The following is a 15,588-nucleotide window of genomic DNA, read 5'->3' as shown; positions in this document are numbered from 1 at the left end:
TCCTAAGTTCGAGTATTTAGAGCTCATCCTGGTCAGCGCTTGACTGTGCCACAAATAGCGATAATTTTTCTATAAGTTCAGAAATTTCTCGCCCGAGAACCGCTCCTTGCTCTCAAGTAATAGTCTTTGTGAATTACAATATATTTAGAGATATCCTAACATCAGCTTTATCGACTTCCTCCGACGAAAGCAACAATTTCAAAGCGAGGAAGCTAAACGCAATTATTAAAAGAGCCTATCAACGAGCTGAATTTACTGTTGAATCGGCTGAAAGGGCACCTTGTAGTCCTTGGTGGAATGAAGATTGCACACGAGATCACTCCCGTCGCCAAGCAGCTTGGAAGCAACTTATTCACAATCAATCACCTAAAAACTGGTTTGATTATAAATTTACAGCAGCTAATTTTAAACGCACGTTCCCTAAAGCCAAAATGGGAGTATGATCGCCGACATTACAACTTCCTCTCAAAACCGAGAAATAAGAAAGCACTGTTTCGATACATGAGAAGAAGGAAGATCCAGCCATCACCAGTTAATTCAGATTATGAACTTCTATCATCAGCGCAAATGACTAAATCTCTACATTTAATCGCTAAATGCTTAGAGGGTAAATTTACATCAACTGTACCTATAAAGTGGCAGAATCGCACAAACAAGGCTGATTTTGAGGAAGTTACAATGTCGAAACTATCCTGCGTGATAAGGTAGTTACCCCTTTCAGCACCGGGCCCGGATGAAATTACAGTGTCTATGATCCAAATATTATTCAAGGTATCTCCCTGTGAAATTCCTAATGTTATCAATTATTCTGAAAAGCATGCAAGAATTCCTTATGAATGGAAAATAGCGAAGGAATTTCTAATACCTAAGAAACAGGGAGCAGGATTCAACATAGAAAATATAAGACCTATATTCTTAACTTCTAACATAGCCAAACGCATAGAGCGGGATCTGCACGGCAGGATCACTAGTTGGATAGAAGGCAAGTTAATACTAAAATCTCAACAAATTGGCTTTAGATCGGATTGTTAAATTTGGCGTGCCCATTCAGACTTAGAGAGCCGAATGCAGCTTGCTAAAAAAGAAGACAAAAGAAGGCACTAGTGACTCTTGACATTGCAAAAGCCTATGATAGCGTTGAACATTCGATTTTGCTGAATACACTGATAACTATAAACTTCCCACAGTACATGGCGGCGTGGTTAGCAGTGTTCTTGATCTCACGGAAGTTTTATTGTGTCAAGGATGGATGTTTATCACCTAGATACAAACAGAGTCGCGCAGTTCCCCAAGGAGCAGTTCTATCACCTCTTTTATTTAACATACTAATGAGTTCCATACCGACCTGCCAAGATATCTATGTCTATGTGTATGCTGATAATATAGCCTTCTTTTTTAGTGAAAATGATATTTATGCTCTTCAGCAAGAATTACAAATATATTTGAACATGCAAGAAAGATGGCTGCATTCAATTTCAATGATTTTGAATGTAATAAAAGTGCTCTTTTGGCGTTTCTCATAGCTGGTTCTGTTTCAATTGCCATTGCGTACAATCAGAAAGTAGACACCCTTAAATAACTGGGCGTGTTGTACAATGAAAAACTTGACTGGAGTCCACATATAAAATACATCGCGGCTAAGGCTCAACGGGCGTTAGGCTTACTGCGAAGAATGAGTAATCGCAAATTTGGCGTGTGGAGGCACACCATAGTATGTTATACAAAGTTCATATGGGCCCAATTTTAGAATTTGGATGTGTCTTGTTTTCAGGAGGACCCTCATAGAAAACAAAGCCGTTGGTTCTATTGGAGCACGAAGCTCTACGATTGCGTCTGGGCTTTAGATAGATAAGTGGGGTTCAACGTCCCAAAACCACCATATGATTATGAGAGACGCCGTAGTGGAGGGCTCCGGAAATTTCGACCACCTGGGGTTCTTTAACGTGCACCCAAATCTGAACACACGGGCCTACAACATTTCCGTCTCCATCGGAAATGCAGCCGCCGCAGCCGAGATTCGAACCCGCGACCTGCGGGTCAGCAGCCGAGTACCTTAGCCACTAGACCACTGCGGCGGGGCACGCGTCTGGGGTTTCCTAGGTTTGTAGCAATTAATGTTATTTATCAGGAAGCGCGTCTGCCTACATTGCTCTGTCGATTCCGCTTGTTAACAGAACAGGCATTTCTAAAATTTTACAGCTTACCAGTGAGAAGAGCTGAATATGTTTTCATCAGTGACCCAGATTCGTTCTTTCTCGCTCATTGGCCTCGTTTTCATACACTGCAAATAATCTATGCACAAAAGAAACTGGCAAGTATAAATATGAGCATTAGTGAGGTGTTGCATCTGATAACTCAAACCAAATTCTTAGTATAGAATATGATGAGATCTTTTCTTCGCAATCTAAATTTCAATCTCGCAAATTCTTAGAGAACAAGTTAGCAGATTTCCTGGAGTGTACACAGACACGTAACTTAATTACTACAGATGCTTCCGTCAATGAGAAAAGGGCCGGCGTAGGAATAGTTTCCCGATCACTTGGCTGGTTATTTGCCGTGAGGCTACCCAATTTCACTCCGGTTTTTCAAGCGGAGCTCATGACAGTCATCATGACACTGCGAAATCTTCCGATGAATGAAAACAGGGCACTTATAATTACTGATTCGCTCTCGGTATGCACTGCTATAACGACTTCTCATACCTCCAGTGTCACCACGATGTTACGATCTTTAGACCCGTCTCAGCTGAAGTGCCCCGGACAATTATACGATCTCAGCTAAGCCAGCTGGCCTGCCTCCAGACTCCACACCTGCCCCAACACCTGTCAAAGCCCGCGACACCACTCAAACTATGGACTAAGAGCCTTCTGTTGCGCTGAACGCCATCAGTTTCCCCAGGACACCAGTGCCTGCTACTCAAACCCTCGTACACTGCCAGCCCAATCACGACTTCTCCAACGTCTCGAGTGGCAGCCAGGGTTTTATAGACGTGTCCGTGAAAATTTCGTCCAATCTTTCTGAAGAGCCACGCCGCAGGCGCTTGTGCCAGCTCACAAACCTTATACCATCCGCTCTCTTGGAAAACCATTCGCCTACGCACCCGTTGTGTTATCGCCATTTGATGGCGGGCTGCAGCAGTTCTACTCACAGCACACGACTTGCGGTTCACCCAGGATGTGCATCCGTTTGTCGACAGATGCACTGTTGTTGGCGCTCAGGAAGCCGCAGCAGATGACGATTGGCATTGCGTGGACCACGGCGTTCGCACCACTTGCACCGACTCTATTTGCAACGCGCCCCACTAATTGGCTCACTGCTGCTGGCTCCTCGACCACTGCGTGGTTCCCAGTGCCACCCGCTGGAACTATCGGACTACTTCGTACGCCTTCTACCCTGATGACATTCGGACTTTCAAGTGGACACCATAGGAATTGGCGCACATGTATATAATGTTTATATGTTCTTCTAACATTTTTTACATTTATTTTCTATTGCGTAACACGCTAGGCGGAGAGACCTTGTAGCGTAGCGCTAGTGGCAGCCATCCGGCTGGAGAAAAAGATGACGAGCGCTAGTGGCTTGTGGCGCCAGGCACCTGGAACGCGGGTGCTTCTGGTTGGCTGGATGCCACGGTCACTGCTCTACTTCGGCAGCTCGTTTCCCCCTGTACACCTCGCACTTACATTAAACCAGCGACGATGGCACGTCTATGTTGGACGCCGTCACGGGCCGCCGGTGGTTATAAACTCGTATGTGCCACCGGTGGCACATACCCGAGAGAGCGGGTATGTGCCACAGGAGATAGACATTTAGGGGCGAAGCTCCTTATGCCGTCGGTCGTTCGTCCTCGACGTATGTAGTAGGTAGCCACCTCTCATATAGTTCTTGGAATGTCCGCTAGATGGCGGTACTTGTTTATAATAAATATATGATGAAAAGATGCAAGACAGTGGTACTTGGAGTGTTCACTAGACGGACGGACATACATACAGACAGACAAACAGACCCACGCACGGGCATATCGACCCACAATTGGACGGATGGACTGATGCCCGAACGGACGGGTGGACGCTTCGCCCCACTCATCATCATTCAGTCCGTGGATATGGTGTGATTTTTTTCTTTCTTCTTTGGTGGCATAATATTCGTGACAAATTTACGCCACACAAGTCTCGCTGGACCAATGCATACAGCACTCAAGTGTTAAAGACGCTTATAAATAACGAAACTGTTCTGTGTACACCGATACCTTTTTTGAGTGACCGAGAGTTAGAGATTTGCCTTAGAAAGGATGAAAAAAAAAGTATTTCAGCTTTTCGCAAGACAACGCAGACACTTCTCACATGGCGTTGTACAGCTCAATCTAAGATACAATAATAATTCATGCTGAAGCGTTACCAGCTTCGTTGCAACACGTGCTTTTCAGGACATCATTACCTATATGATATCTGAGGCGAAATTGTGAATTGAGCTCTGTGCCTGCCAACACCAGCAAAAGAGAAGCCCACTGTCTCTTTGAGGAGAAAAATTTCTGCCTGAGACAGTGTATCATTGCCCCTAGGTCTCATTACGTAATCAGGAAAAAGACTCAGCACCCAGAGTCACACCTTCCTCTTGATTTAAGCCGGCAATGGCGTAGCCTATGCTGCTGCATGTATCAGCGTTTACCATTCTTTATTTTTACTTCCCCGTACTAGCAGACCACGGGGGATTCCTCTTGACGGCGACGAATGATTTTCGGTGCTGCAAACCTCTTCCTTTCTTCAGCAAACCACCGCCATTATGGCTACCGCGCACCACGCTCTGCTTTGCTTGCTGTTTGTTGTTCCCAGCGTGAGTTCCCAAGCAGGCCCAGTAATATCTATGACTGGAGCCGGCACCAAGAACTTGATGGACGACGTGGAACGGCTGCTCAACACACTGGTGCGAAACGCGATGCCGGCCATGTCCGATCTGATGGACAAGAGCAACGTGAGCACCGCCTGCACCGCAAGCATCTTCAAGGCATTCCTGGCACTTAGGAGACACGAGCCCTGGGTTATCAGAAGTGAGTGGTGCACGCCGGGATATACTGCGGGGGCTACAGGGGAGATGTTGTTGGGCATTTTGGAGCACCAACTTTGTGTATTACCGCCACATCAGCGCTGAGCCGTAGTAAAACGAAATATGTTGTTAGTTTTGTCAAGCTGCAGAAATGTGCGCCTGGAGTTTTGCTGTCGCTACGGTGCTTGCTAAAACATCAGATGACCAGTTTTAGTAGCCATCACGATACCCATTCTGGTTCATTTATTTCGCAAATAACATCTTGACCATCGGCACTATCCCGCTGACATCGAATCGAAGTAACTACTCGGTAAACATGCGGAGAGCGACTCGTTCAGATTTTTGGTCGTGCTGCTACGTAACCTGCCTGGCCGATCCAATTGAACCGTTATACCAGTATATCATAAATTAATGCCCCGGCACACCCAGAATATATTCTGGGAGGCATTTTCCTCCGAATAATCAACAACGGAACTAACAGCTATATAGAGAGAAGGCATCACTTTTATGTAGAAGTTGCCTACTCACCGCACAAAACTTTCATTGATCTCCATTAAACCATTAATAAAACGAGAGAGAAAAAGAGAATAATAGAGCGAAAAAAAGAAAACAGAAAAAGAAAGCAATAAGAGAGAAAGGCTTGGAGATTGATCAAGGACTTGTCTGACAGGCTACTTCCCACATTGGAAAAATGACTCCAGAGGAGTTATTTTAATAGAAATAAATAAAGGTTATGGAGAAAGAAAAGAAAAGTGGACAAAGAGGTAACTTAGAGCAGCAGGAATAATCCGCGATGCGTGAGAGGAGATTTACCTGTTAAGCTGCCGTGACGTCACGACTGTGCTCCGTATTTAAACACAGCCACTTACAACCAAGATATATGTATGTCGCTTTGGCGAAGAGTGGCGCGGTTCAAAATTATAAGGCTAAATATTCTGATCTTTACACACTACTGCGCTTTTAAAACGGATGGTAGTATAACCGATGTGGTACAGCTTAATTGTAGGGGTGCAGGATTACTTGGATTTTCGAATACGAATCCAACACGAATAAGGAAAAAAAAAAAGCTGCCTTCGCATATCGAATCGAATTTCAAATATGCGTGTATTCAAACACAAACTACAAAATAGCAAGAGACAATAGACTGTTTTCAGATGAATTAATGAAACTTCGATTAATGAGGCTCGAGCCCATTGAAGATAGTTCTGGTAATTCACTTATTACAAACAATCATGCCTATAAATTAACCACTTTAGATGTTCTGAAGGTAAACAACTTGTACATGCCATAACAACATAGTAGCAGGGTGCACAATAGTTATTGCATAGAGTTGGTTCTTTTTTCAAAAAGTGGTGTACTGTTCATACTTTTTATTTTATTTATATATAAGACGCCAAAGTAAGAAGTGTAAAAAGTTGGGTGAAAAAACAGTGGGCGAAGGTCTGACGATTGTATCGGTGAGTGACCATAATTTAACACCGAGTGTTGCCCCTGATAAATAAAAAGAGTATATATATATATATATATATATATATATATATATATATATATATATATATATATATATATATATATATACTGAAGAAGTTTTTCCAATAGGCCAAACGTACTTGGGAAAAGAAGAGACACAACTTAGCAGTTGTCTTATTTTATTTACAACGGTTTCGACCGGTGAAGCGGTCTTCGTCAGGGTTTGCGACTTGCCCAAATTTTGACGAAGACTGGTCCGCTGGTTGAAACCGTTGGAAATGAAATTAAGGCAACCGCTAAGTTGTCTCTCTCTCTCTCTCTCTCTCTCTCTCTCTATATATATATATATATATATATATATATATATATATATATATATATATATATTAGGCAATTCAAGGAGCAGAATATAGAAAATTGCTTGAGAGCAGGATATGTCCCGAAAGTACATCCAAGAACCCTACATATTACCGGTGGCAAGATACCACTTTGATATAACTAATTTGGAGAGACATATTGCACTCGACGTGCGCTTTTGTGTTGCAGGTTTCCTTGAGAAGCCTCAACCTCTAGGCACATTTTAGTAGAGATTAACTGATCAATATTCTTCTGATTGAGTGATATGTGGGGTTTAACGTCCCAAAATCACCATTTGATTATGAGACGCCGTAGTGGAGGGCTCCGGAAATTTTGACCACCTGGGGTTCTTTAACGTGCACCCAAATCTGAACACACGGGCCTACAACAATTCCGCCTCCATCGGAAATGCAGCCGCCGCAGCCGGGATTCGAACCCCTGACCTCCGGGTCAGCAGCCGAGTACCTTAGCCACTAGACCACCGCGGCGGGGCAATATTCTTCTCAATAGGTTATTTTAGCTGGGAACAGCGTTCGCTTACCGTTCAATTAGCCTATGTCTATGTTGAAGTTTTTTGCAAGACCATTTTTTTTTTTCGTGTTTCACAAATGCTTCGGTTATAGCAACGGTTCTCTACCTTGACCACAACGGAAGACAAAGCTAGCTCCTAAGGAGCTTCGCCTCTTAAAAAAAGCTGCTTCCATTGTATGTCGACGAGGGAGATGAAGCTGAAACAGAGCACAAGTTTAACGCGCACAACATGTCGATTTCTCAGTGATTACAGCAAAACATAGCAAATTACCGGGTATGACGCATAGCTATGCAACAAACGGTAGTATGCAGTACGCATGCACGATTGTGCTTCCTAAACGGTAGTATATGTAATCCCAAGCACGATTATGCGTCCTACCAGCACGTTCACACGTGGCCATCAAAACGCTTGAAGAGAACATACTTTTGGGCTAGTTGGTTTGTTACGTTCAGTGAAGTGCTCATAAGACAGGGGACCACAGAAAGAGGACGGGATGAGCGCGCGTCCCGTCCTCTTTCTGTGGTCCCTGTCTTATCAGCGCTATGGCTTCACTAAATATCATTGCGCTTTTCTTGCTTTGCGGTGCTTCACTGCAAAGGCTTCGCCACATTCGCTAGCGTCGAAGTCGGAAGCATTGATGAGCTGTTCTCCGCGTTTACCGAAAAGACGGAAGGCTTTGTGCGGGATTTTTGGGCGTCGGCTGAAACGCGGGTTCAGGGGCGCTGCTGATCTTTATGCGACAAATCATGATCACGGCAAGCGCCAACCAGTACTCATAGGGTCATTGGCCGGCCCACTACAACTGCAAATAATTTAAGCTCTTTGGAGTCTCGGTTGGGGATTTATTGAAACCTCGTTTTAACAGTGACAGTAATATTAACAATAACATCTGAGGATTTTATTTCCCAAAACCACCATATGATAATTAGAAACGCCGTAGTAGAGGGATCCGAAAATTCGGACCATCGGGGGTTCTTTAACGTGCAAAGTCATCGCACAGTACATGGGCCTCAACCATTTCGCCTCCACCAAAATGTGACCGCTGCAGTTGGGATAGAGACCACTACATTCGGGTCAGTAGCAGAGCATCGTAGAGACTGATACACCACTGCGGAAATGCTTTCCAGTAAAAATAAGAATGCGTAATACTCAATAGTTCGTTACTGTTTCAAATATACGCCTCGTCCAAATATTTGCAACCGCCTACGTGGAGCCATCAATTCGAATGTTAGGGGAAATGCGAATGTGCATAAATCGACTCAAGAACATATGCATCAAATTAGGAAAATAAGTCGTTTGAATTCGAAATTCCTTATATTCGCACACCCCTGTAGTTTATAGAGTGCTCCAACTTAATGCCGAAGATTTGAGTTCGACTCTCATTTGCACGAAGTTATCTTCCCCCCCCCCCCCTCTAAGCACCCGTGAACTAAATATTTCCTTACATCAATGAAACATGACAATCAACTTATCCCCCCCTTTTTTTGCTGTTCACCCGGCAGTGTAGCATGCACATATTCTTCTCATTGCACTGTCACTGTCCCTTCTCCTGGTGTCTTGCTGCGTGGTGGAAAAAGTCGTCATCAAGGTCACTGTTTAAAAATAGAAAATGAAACACAAATAGTCCCTGCACGCGACGAAACCATTAAACCACCCGCTCTCTAACATCAGCGTCCCGATAGTTGTTTCCCGCGGTTTCTAGATGGCGCCGCAATGCTGCAGGTGTGCGGCATACAAGTGAAATGCCAGAAACATTTGCATTACATATGTGCAATCAAGGACGTTGAATGGAATTGCATGTTTGGGACAATGTATGCACTGTAACGTACATGGGCGGACTGATTTCCGAGATCAAAGTTATGAGTTCAATGACAGTATTGGAATCTACATAAACAACTTCAGACAGACAGGACAGGTCACATCAATCGGATATTTAATTGCGTACATCAACAATATAAACCAATATACTGATTAAAATGACTGAAGTATACTGGATCTGTGCTAGTAACAGGTCACTGCAGTAGTTAAGAAAAATATAGGTGCGTATGAAAAGTAACGTAGTAGGCAGGAAATAAAGAATTATGTGTCGACCACGCTTCAACCTAAGAAATAGTTTATGAATTAATAGACCAAATGAACTATGCGAAATCTATAGCTTGGAAAGTGATGAGAAACTTAAAACTTTGGGGGATTCATCGCATGCTGGGGCCAGTTCATGGGCAGCAAGGAGTGACCCCAGCATGTTTAAAGCTGAATAGAGCAAACAGCAGAGATCACAGAAGACTGAAAAACAAGTTGAGGCATTTACAACAGCATCCAATGATTATGAGGCAACATAAAAAAGGTCATGTACCTGAAGATGACAAAAACATAGCTAAGTAAATACTTCAGTGGGAGTAGAAAATTGAGGTAATCGTGAAATAAAACAAATAAAGCGATTTATAAATGTCAGTAAGCAAGCGTCAAGACAGTGATACCATAAAAGGCTAAAAAGCTCAGATTTCAAAAAGTGACAATACTTAGATCCACCAAGTACCGAGAGAAGAAAAGAAAAATAGCAGAAAAAACACCAAATTGAATGGTGGGTGCAGCAAATTTGCAAAAAGGGTAAAAGCGCAACAAAAAATTCTGGAACTATGTAAGAGCAAAGAACCACAAATGAAAAAGAAAACGGAAATATCTTCGAAGAAGATTACGTGCCGCGTTACACGAGCAATGTTATCAGCAAGAATTTCAGTCTGACAAATGGTATGATCTATACTCAACCAGATCCCAAACTATTGATGTGATGTTGGAGAGAATAAAGGTTAGCATAAATATTAAATAAAAAACGAAAGCTAATGTCTTCTACGACATGGTGATGGGGTTACATCAGTATGTCTACACGCAACCAAACAGCTGGGTTCAAATGGCAAAGAAGAACTAGTACTATAGAACAAGTTACTAAAGGAATATTAATTCTAAGCACTGACGTGAAGGCAAGATGAATCCTCCATGTAAAGGCAAAGAAGATAAAGATCAAATTGTACTGACTGCAAACGGTAGCGTCGGCGACACACAGAATGGCAATTCAAGCCCTAAAACAAGACCATTCTGGGCAAGCAGTCGATTAGAGGACAATACCGCTATGTCTAAACAGTGAATAAGAATTTCAGCCCCTAAATATAGATCTTTATAGATGGTGTTTCCAGATATTTAGGGAACTTATGACAACGCAGACCAGATAAGGCTATGCGAAATTATGAAACAGAAAGGCCTAGTCGAGGATATAGTGGGGCTGCTGAGAAATATACACAGGGTTAATTACGATAACATTGTTTGGGAAGGCAAGAAATACAAAGAACAAGGTAAAATTGATGGAAGACTGAAGCAAGCATACCTGTTATCTCGACCACTGTTGAAGGCTTATATCAAAGGTGTATAAAAATGACCAGACAGCAGTGACTTGGGATTTGGCTTATTTACACTCGTAATGGGCAAACAGTTGAAACAAAATTAAACAAAACAACTGAAGAAACCCTTCCTGAATTGGGCTAATGGAGGCAAGCGCTGCGTGCCCGACTTTCTTTCTTTCTTTCTTTCTTTCTTTCTTTCTTTCTTTCTTTCTTTCTTTCTTTCTTTCTTTCTTTCTTTCTTTCTTTCTTTCTTTCTTTCTTTCTTTCTTTTTTTTCTTTCTTTCTTTCATCCTTTCTTCTTTTCTCTTTCTTTCGCCCTTTCTTTCTTTATTTCTTTCATCCTTTTTTCTATTTATTTTCTTCTTTCATCCTTCTTTCCCCTCTTTCTTTCTTTCTTCCTTTCTTTTCTTCCTTCTTCCTTTCTTTTTTCGGTTCTTTCTTTTTTCTTTCTTTCATCCTTTCCTCTTTTTTTATCTTTTTCCCTTCTTTTCTTTTTTTCTGTCTTGAATCATTCATATCTTTTTTTCTTTTCTTCCTTTCTGTCTTTTATTTCTTTTTTTGCATCCTTTCTTTCTTTCTTGCACCATTCATATCTTTCTTTTCTCTTTTCTTTTTGTCTTTTATCTCTTTTTTCTTTCCTGCATTCTTTCTTTCTTTCTTCTCTTCTTTTTTTTATCCAATCTTTTTTTCTTTCATGCTTTCTTTCTTTTCTTTTTTTCTTCTTTTCATTCTTTCTTTCTTCCTTTTTTCTTTTTTATTTCTTCCTTCTTTCTTTGATTCTTTCTTTCTTTTTTCTGTCTCTCTTTCTTTCATCCTTTCATCCTTTTATTTCCTTTTTCCTTTCTTTGTTTCTTTTCTTTTTTGCACTTGTACTTGTTTTTTGTACTTGTACTTGAATTGAATAGAGCGATATTATCAGTAGAATATGAATCAGATATTTATTACTTGACCATAAAAAATACCCTTTTGAATAAAGAAGGCCATAGAAATAAGAGCACAGCTTTCTGCACTTGCTTGATCTTCAAGCCGCAAATAAATTGTGAAGAATAAATTATCAATTCCGTGCACCATTCACAGTTTACGTAGAATAGATATAGCTGCTGCCAGGCACATTGTAATTTTTTTATACTCCAGTCCAGAAAGCAGCGCGGACATTAAACGTTGAAGCAGCGATTTCTTGAAGGAGTAGATCAATTTTGATTAGTTGAGCTTACATAGAAACTGTCCAGGTTCGGACAGTCAAAGCTCGTTAAGGTGAACAGTCAAGCTCCATTTTGTCGCCGACCTCTATATTTTGTAAAGTGTAACGACAACACGCGTTTTGCATCACGATCAGAAACTTACGGCTGGCGTCGGTAGAAATGATGGGCAGCGTGAACAGTGTGATAGCAGAGTCCACACCGGTAATATAGTTACACGTTTGCCAGCATGAATGCAACTTCGCCACTTTGTATTGGCAGGTGCTTCGTGCGTTGTTTAGGGGCATGTCCATGTGTAGCAGCCTGTGCGGCATGGGGGGGGGGGGATGAACTACGCGGATAAGCTGATATATTACCAGTTTTGGAAAAAGTTTGTTATGTCTCCAAATTAATTGAGAAATGGCAACTTAATGTGCCATACGAGAAATTGAAAGTAGCCAAAAAGTAGCCATGACACCAACCTGAAATTTTTATCGCCAGAAGGGTCGGAAAGTAGCCAGTTTAGCACAACTTGTAGCCACCAACGCCAGCCCTGCTTTTCTTTGAATTTCAAGTTAACCGGAGACCAGTGGACGGACTGGCACTAGGAGCCCAAGAAATAAGCACAAATGTGGCAGTGAAGGGGCATGTAAGTTTAACTTCGTTTGAAATGAGTAAAGCACCGTGCAATTTTGAGAGGGACTGGGCTGTAATGATTAGGTTAACTAACTCAGAAGTTGAATAAGCAAAATATGTTTAGAATATTGGGGCAGGGAAGGGTAGGGATTAGCTTACCAAAATGGAAGCCGCGACAGAAGCCGCGACACTATAACAACAGAAGCTTCCATCAAAAAAAGAAAAAAAAAAGCCAGTATGCTAGACTGCGATAGATGGTGTAATACAAAATTGCATCAAACATGCTTGGTGATTACTGACCACCAGCTTGTTTTAAAGAAAGTGTTATTAAAAGGCACCATCGTCATCATCATTATCATCGGTGTGTTTCTTATCTGAATAAAACTAAAATCACCTCGACGATGAATAACATGACTGTCATGCACATGTATAAAAGAAGAACGGGAAAGACAGTATTGATCCAACTGTTTTACATTGGTCGCATCACTATTTTGAAGCCAATCTGTAAACGTTCGAACTCTTGCCACAAAAGAAAGCAAAGTTTTTTTTTTATCCTACAAGGGAGATGTAACGCACAATAGCTTTAAGCAAGGTCGATGACAATACAATACCCCTGTAACACATGATCAACACCAATTACAATACTTACAGCCCAGCAGTGGATTTAAGGCAAGCGATCATTTTTTTACTTGTAATGAGAACTGTGCGCAAGAAAGCAAGGAGGCAAGAAGGCAATGCAATTTGAAAGCTATGATCGTAAGGCATCTACTTTTTTGCTGAAATCTATGTCCAGCTGCATATATTTAGCTTATACTAATGCTACTCTGAAAAATCTAATTGACAAAAACTTGTTAATTTGATATGTTTGAAACAGTAGCCTTTATGGAAAAGTGGAGTGCTCGATTGCTGACCCCAATGTCGTGGGATTGAATCCTGGGCGTGGTGGCCACATGTTGATGACGACAAAACACCAGAATACCTTGTATTAGTATTGAGGTGCACGTTAAGGAACACCGGATGGTCAAAATTTCCGGTGCTCTCCACGACGGCATTCCTCATAACCATGTCGTGGTTTAAAGCAATATACAAATACTATATTATTCGAAGTTGGATGTCTATTTTTCGCATGCCAATTTTCTTGATAAAAACACTCAAAACTTGAGGCGTCTATCACTGCAATTCTTTAATCGAGGCAAATATCGAAACTGAGCGTGGCGGTAAGACGGCAACTTTGTTACGTCATAAGGAAGCGCCCCAAAACGATGAAGGGGCGCAGTAGTAATCAAGGCACTTTCCTTGGTTCCATCAAGTCTGTTTTTCAGTTAAGCACAGTTACTTCAACACCAATTTTGTTTGCTGTTTTTTCATTCATTTAATTCTGGTTAGTCGACGGCTATGGGCGGCGTGGGTTACCCTGGACTCCTCTCTTCCGGCTGAGCCTTTTCCTGTCACACCGAGTACACTTTATGCTGTGTCAGAGGCGACAGCTGCCCTGTCAATAATTAGTGAAGTTCAATCACCCGTCTTGCCCACGCTTTCATCACGTGGTCCTCTCTTCACACCACTCATGGAATCGCACGCCTTATGTAAGCTTTACCACTTGACCCCACTTTCACGCTAATTTATGAAATGCCCGCTTTGCTTAAGTTGCATAACGTGGCTTCCTTTCAGTCTATGGTTTGGATAGCACGAGTTAAGAAAATTTAATTCCGTATCCCCCTTTGTGTCTGCGCCTCATCATCAGACCGTCCTCTCCAGCTAGACCTTTTTTTTTTTCTGTGGCCTTGCCAACAATACTAACGGCTCAGGGTCCATAAAAAGCAAATTAAATCTCGGGTGTTATGTAAGCTTCATCATGCGACCGTTCTTTCAGTCCATCTTGAATCTCCCGCCTTACGTAAGCTTCTTCACGTAACCCACTTTCCCTCCTCTTCTGTTGCTAGACCCTTTCTTTTCTAGTATGCTCACGTGGCTATTTTTCGCGTAACCACAACGCAACGTCGATAGCACAGAGTCTGAACATACGGCTTTTCTGTATAAAAAAAGAAAATGGCGGTTTTCTCTTGCAAAGCGCGCAATTAAAAGATACAAATCATACATGGCACACAAAATATGAACAATCCACTGATGCGTTTGAGATGACTACAATATACTGCAAATTGATAAGCCAAAAATTGTGACACACACACACACACACACACACACACACACACACACACACACACACACACACACACACACACACACACACACACACACACACACACACACACACACACACACACACACACACACACACACACACATATATATATATATATATATATATATATATATAGTTTTTGCAAGTACAATAGCTAGAATGCCACGTAAGGGGACACTGCCGCCTTTCGCGCGTACCAATTGCACACTAACCTCTCCCGGCTCTCGTTATTTATGAAGGCAGCGACAAAAAATATGACCTTTCCCTTCGAACATTCCTTGAAGCACATAGCTTATAAGGCGTGAGAATGACGTTTATTAAATAATACATTTTGAGGGTTGTGACAACGTAGGCTACAAATGCTGCAAAAAATCATGAAACGAGAGTGGGAAAATCTTGAATGAGATATCGTTCCCAAAATGATGTATCGAACGTGACACAGCATTGCACCAAATAAACTATGTGATAAATCTGTTGGCGGTGGGCTACACGCAGATTATGCCGTTCAATACAAAATTATTTTCCTACGTTAAGTACACCAATCACACTACAAATTTTATACTATAAATTATGCCTCATCGTTAAGAAGTTCATCGTGAGAGTAACAATTTTCTGCATTTAAAGCTATGATCCTTTAATTGTCCCTCGAAAGCACCAGGCTGGCAGGGCTTTGTATATTTGATCGTGACGTATTGGGGCAGTACACGTTTGTTTAAAAAAATAGCAGCCGGATTTCCCCGCGTAGTTCGGAGTAGCTTAATTGCTACGTTTTAG

At 41.9% G+C, this 15,588-nt stretch overlaps 1 protein-coding gene across 2 annotated transcripts in view; it reads left to right on the top strand.

Annotated features, from left to right (window-relative positions):
• Window positions 1-4,701: 4,701 nt before the first annotated feature.
• The window catches only part of LOC119161373 (nose resistant to fluoxetine protein 6), an 82,905-nt gene continuing 72,018 nt past the window's right edge, over window positions 4,702-15,588 (top strand). For both annotated transcript variants that reach the window (XM_037413814.2, XM_037413813.2), the window contains exon 1: window positions 4,702-5,047. In XM_037413814.2, coding sequence (XP_037269711.2) covers window positions 4,783-5,047 — 265 coding nt within the window. In that variant the 5' untranslated portion in view covers window positions 4,702-4,782. The remainder of the gene's footprint in view (window positions 5,048-15,588) is intronic.

This window comes from Rhipicephalus microplus, unplaced genomic scaffold (assembly GCF_043290135.1).
Source record: "Rhipicephalus microplus isolate Deutch F79 unplaced genomic scaffold, USDA_Rmic scaffold_65, whole genome shotgun sequence".
NCBI lineage: Eukaryota > Metazoa > Arthropoda > Arachnida > Ixodida > Ixodidae > Rhipicephalus > Rhipicephalus microplus.
The sequence above is the reverse complement of the archived record's forward strand: the minus strand, read 5'-3'. Positions and strand labels throughout refer to the sequence as shown.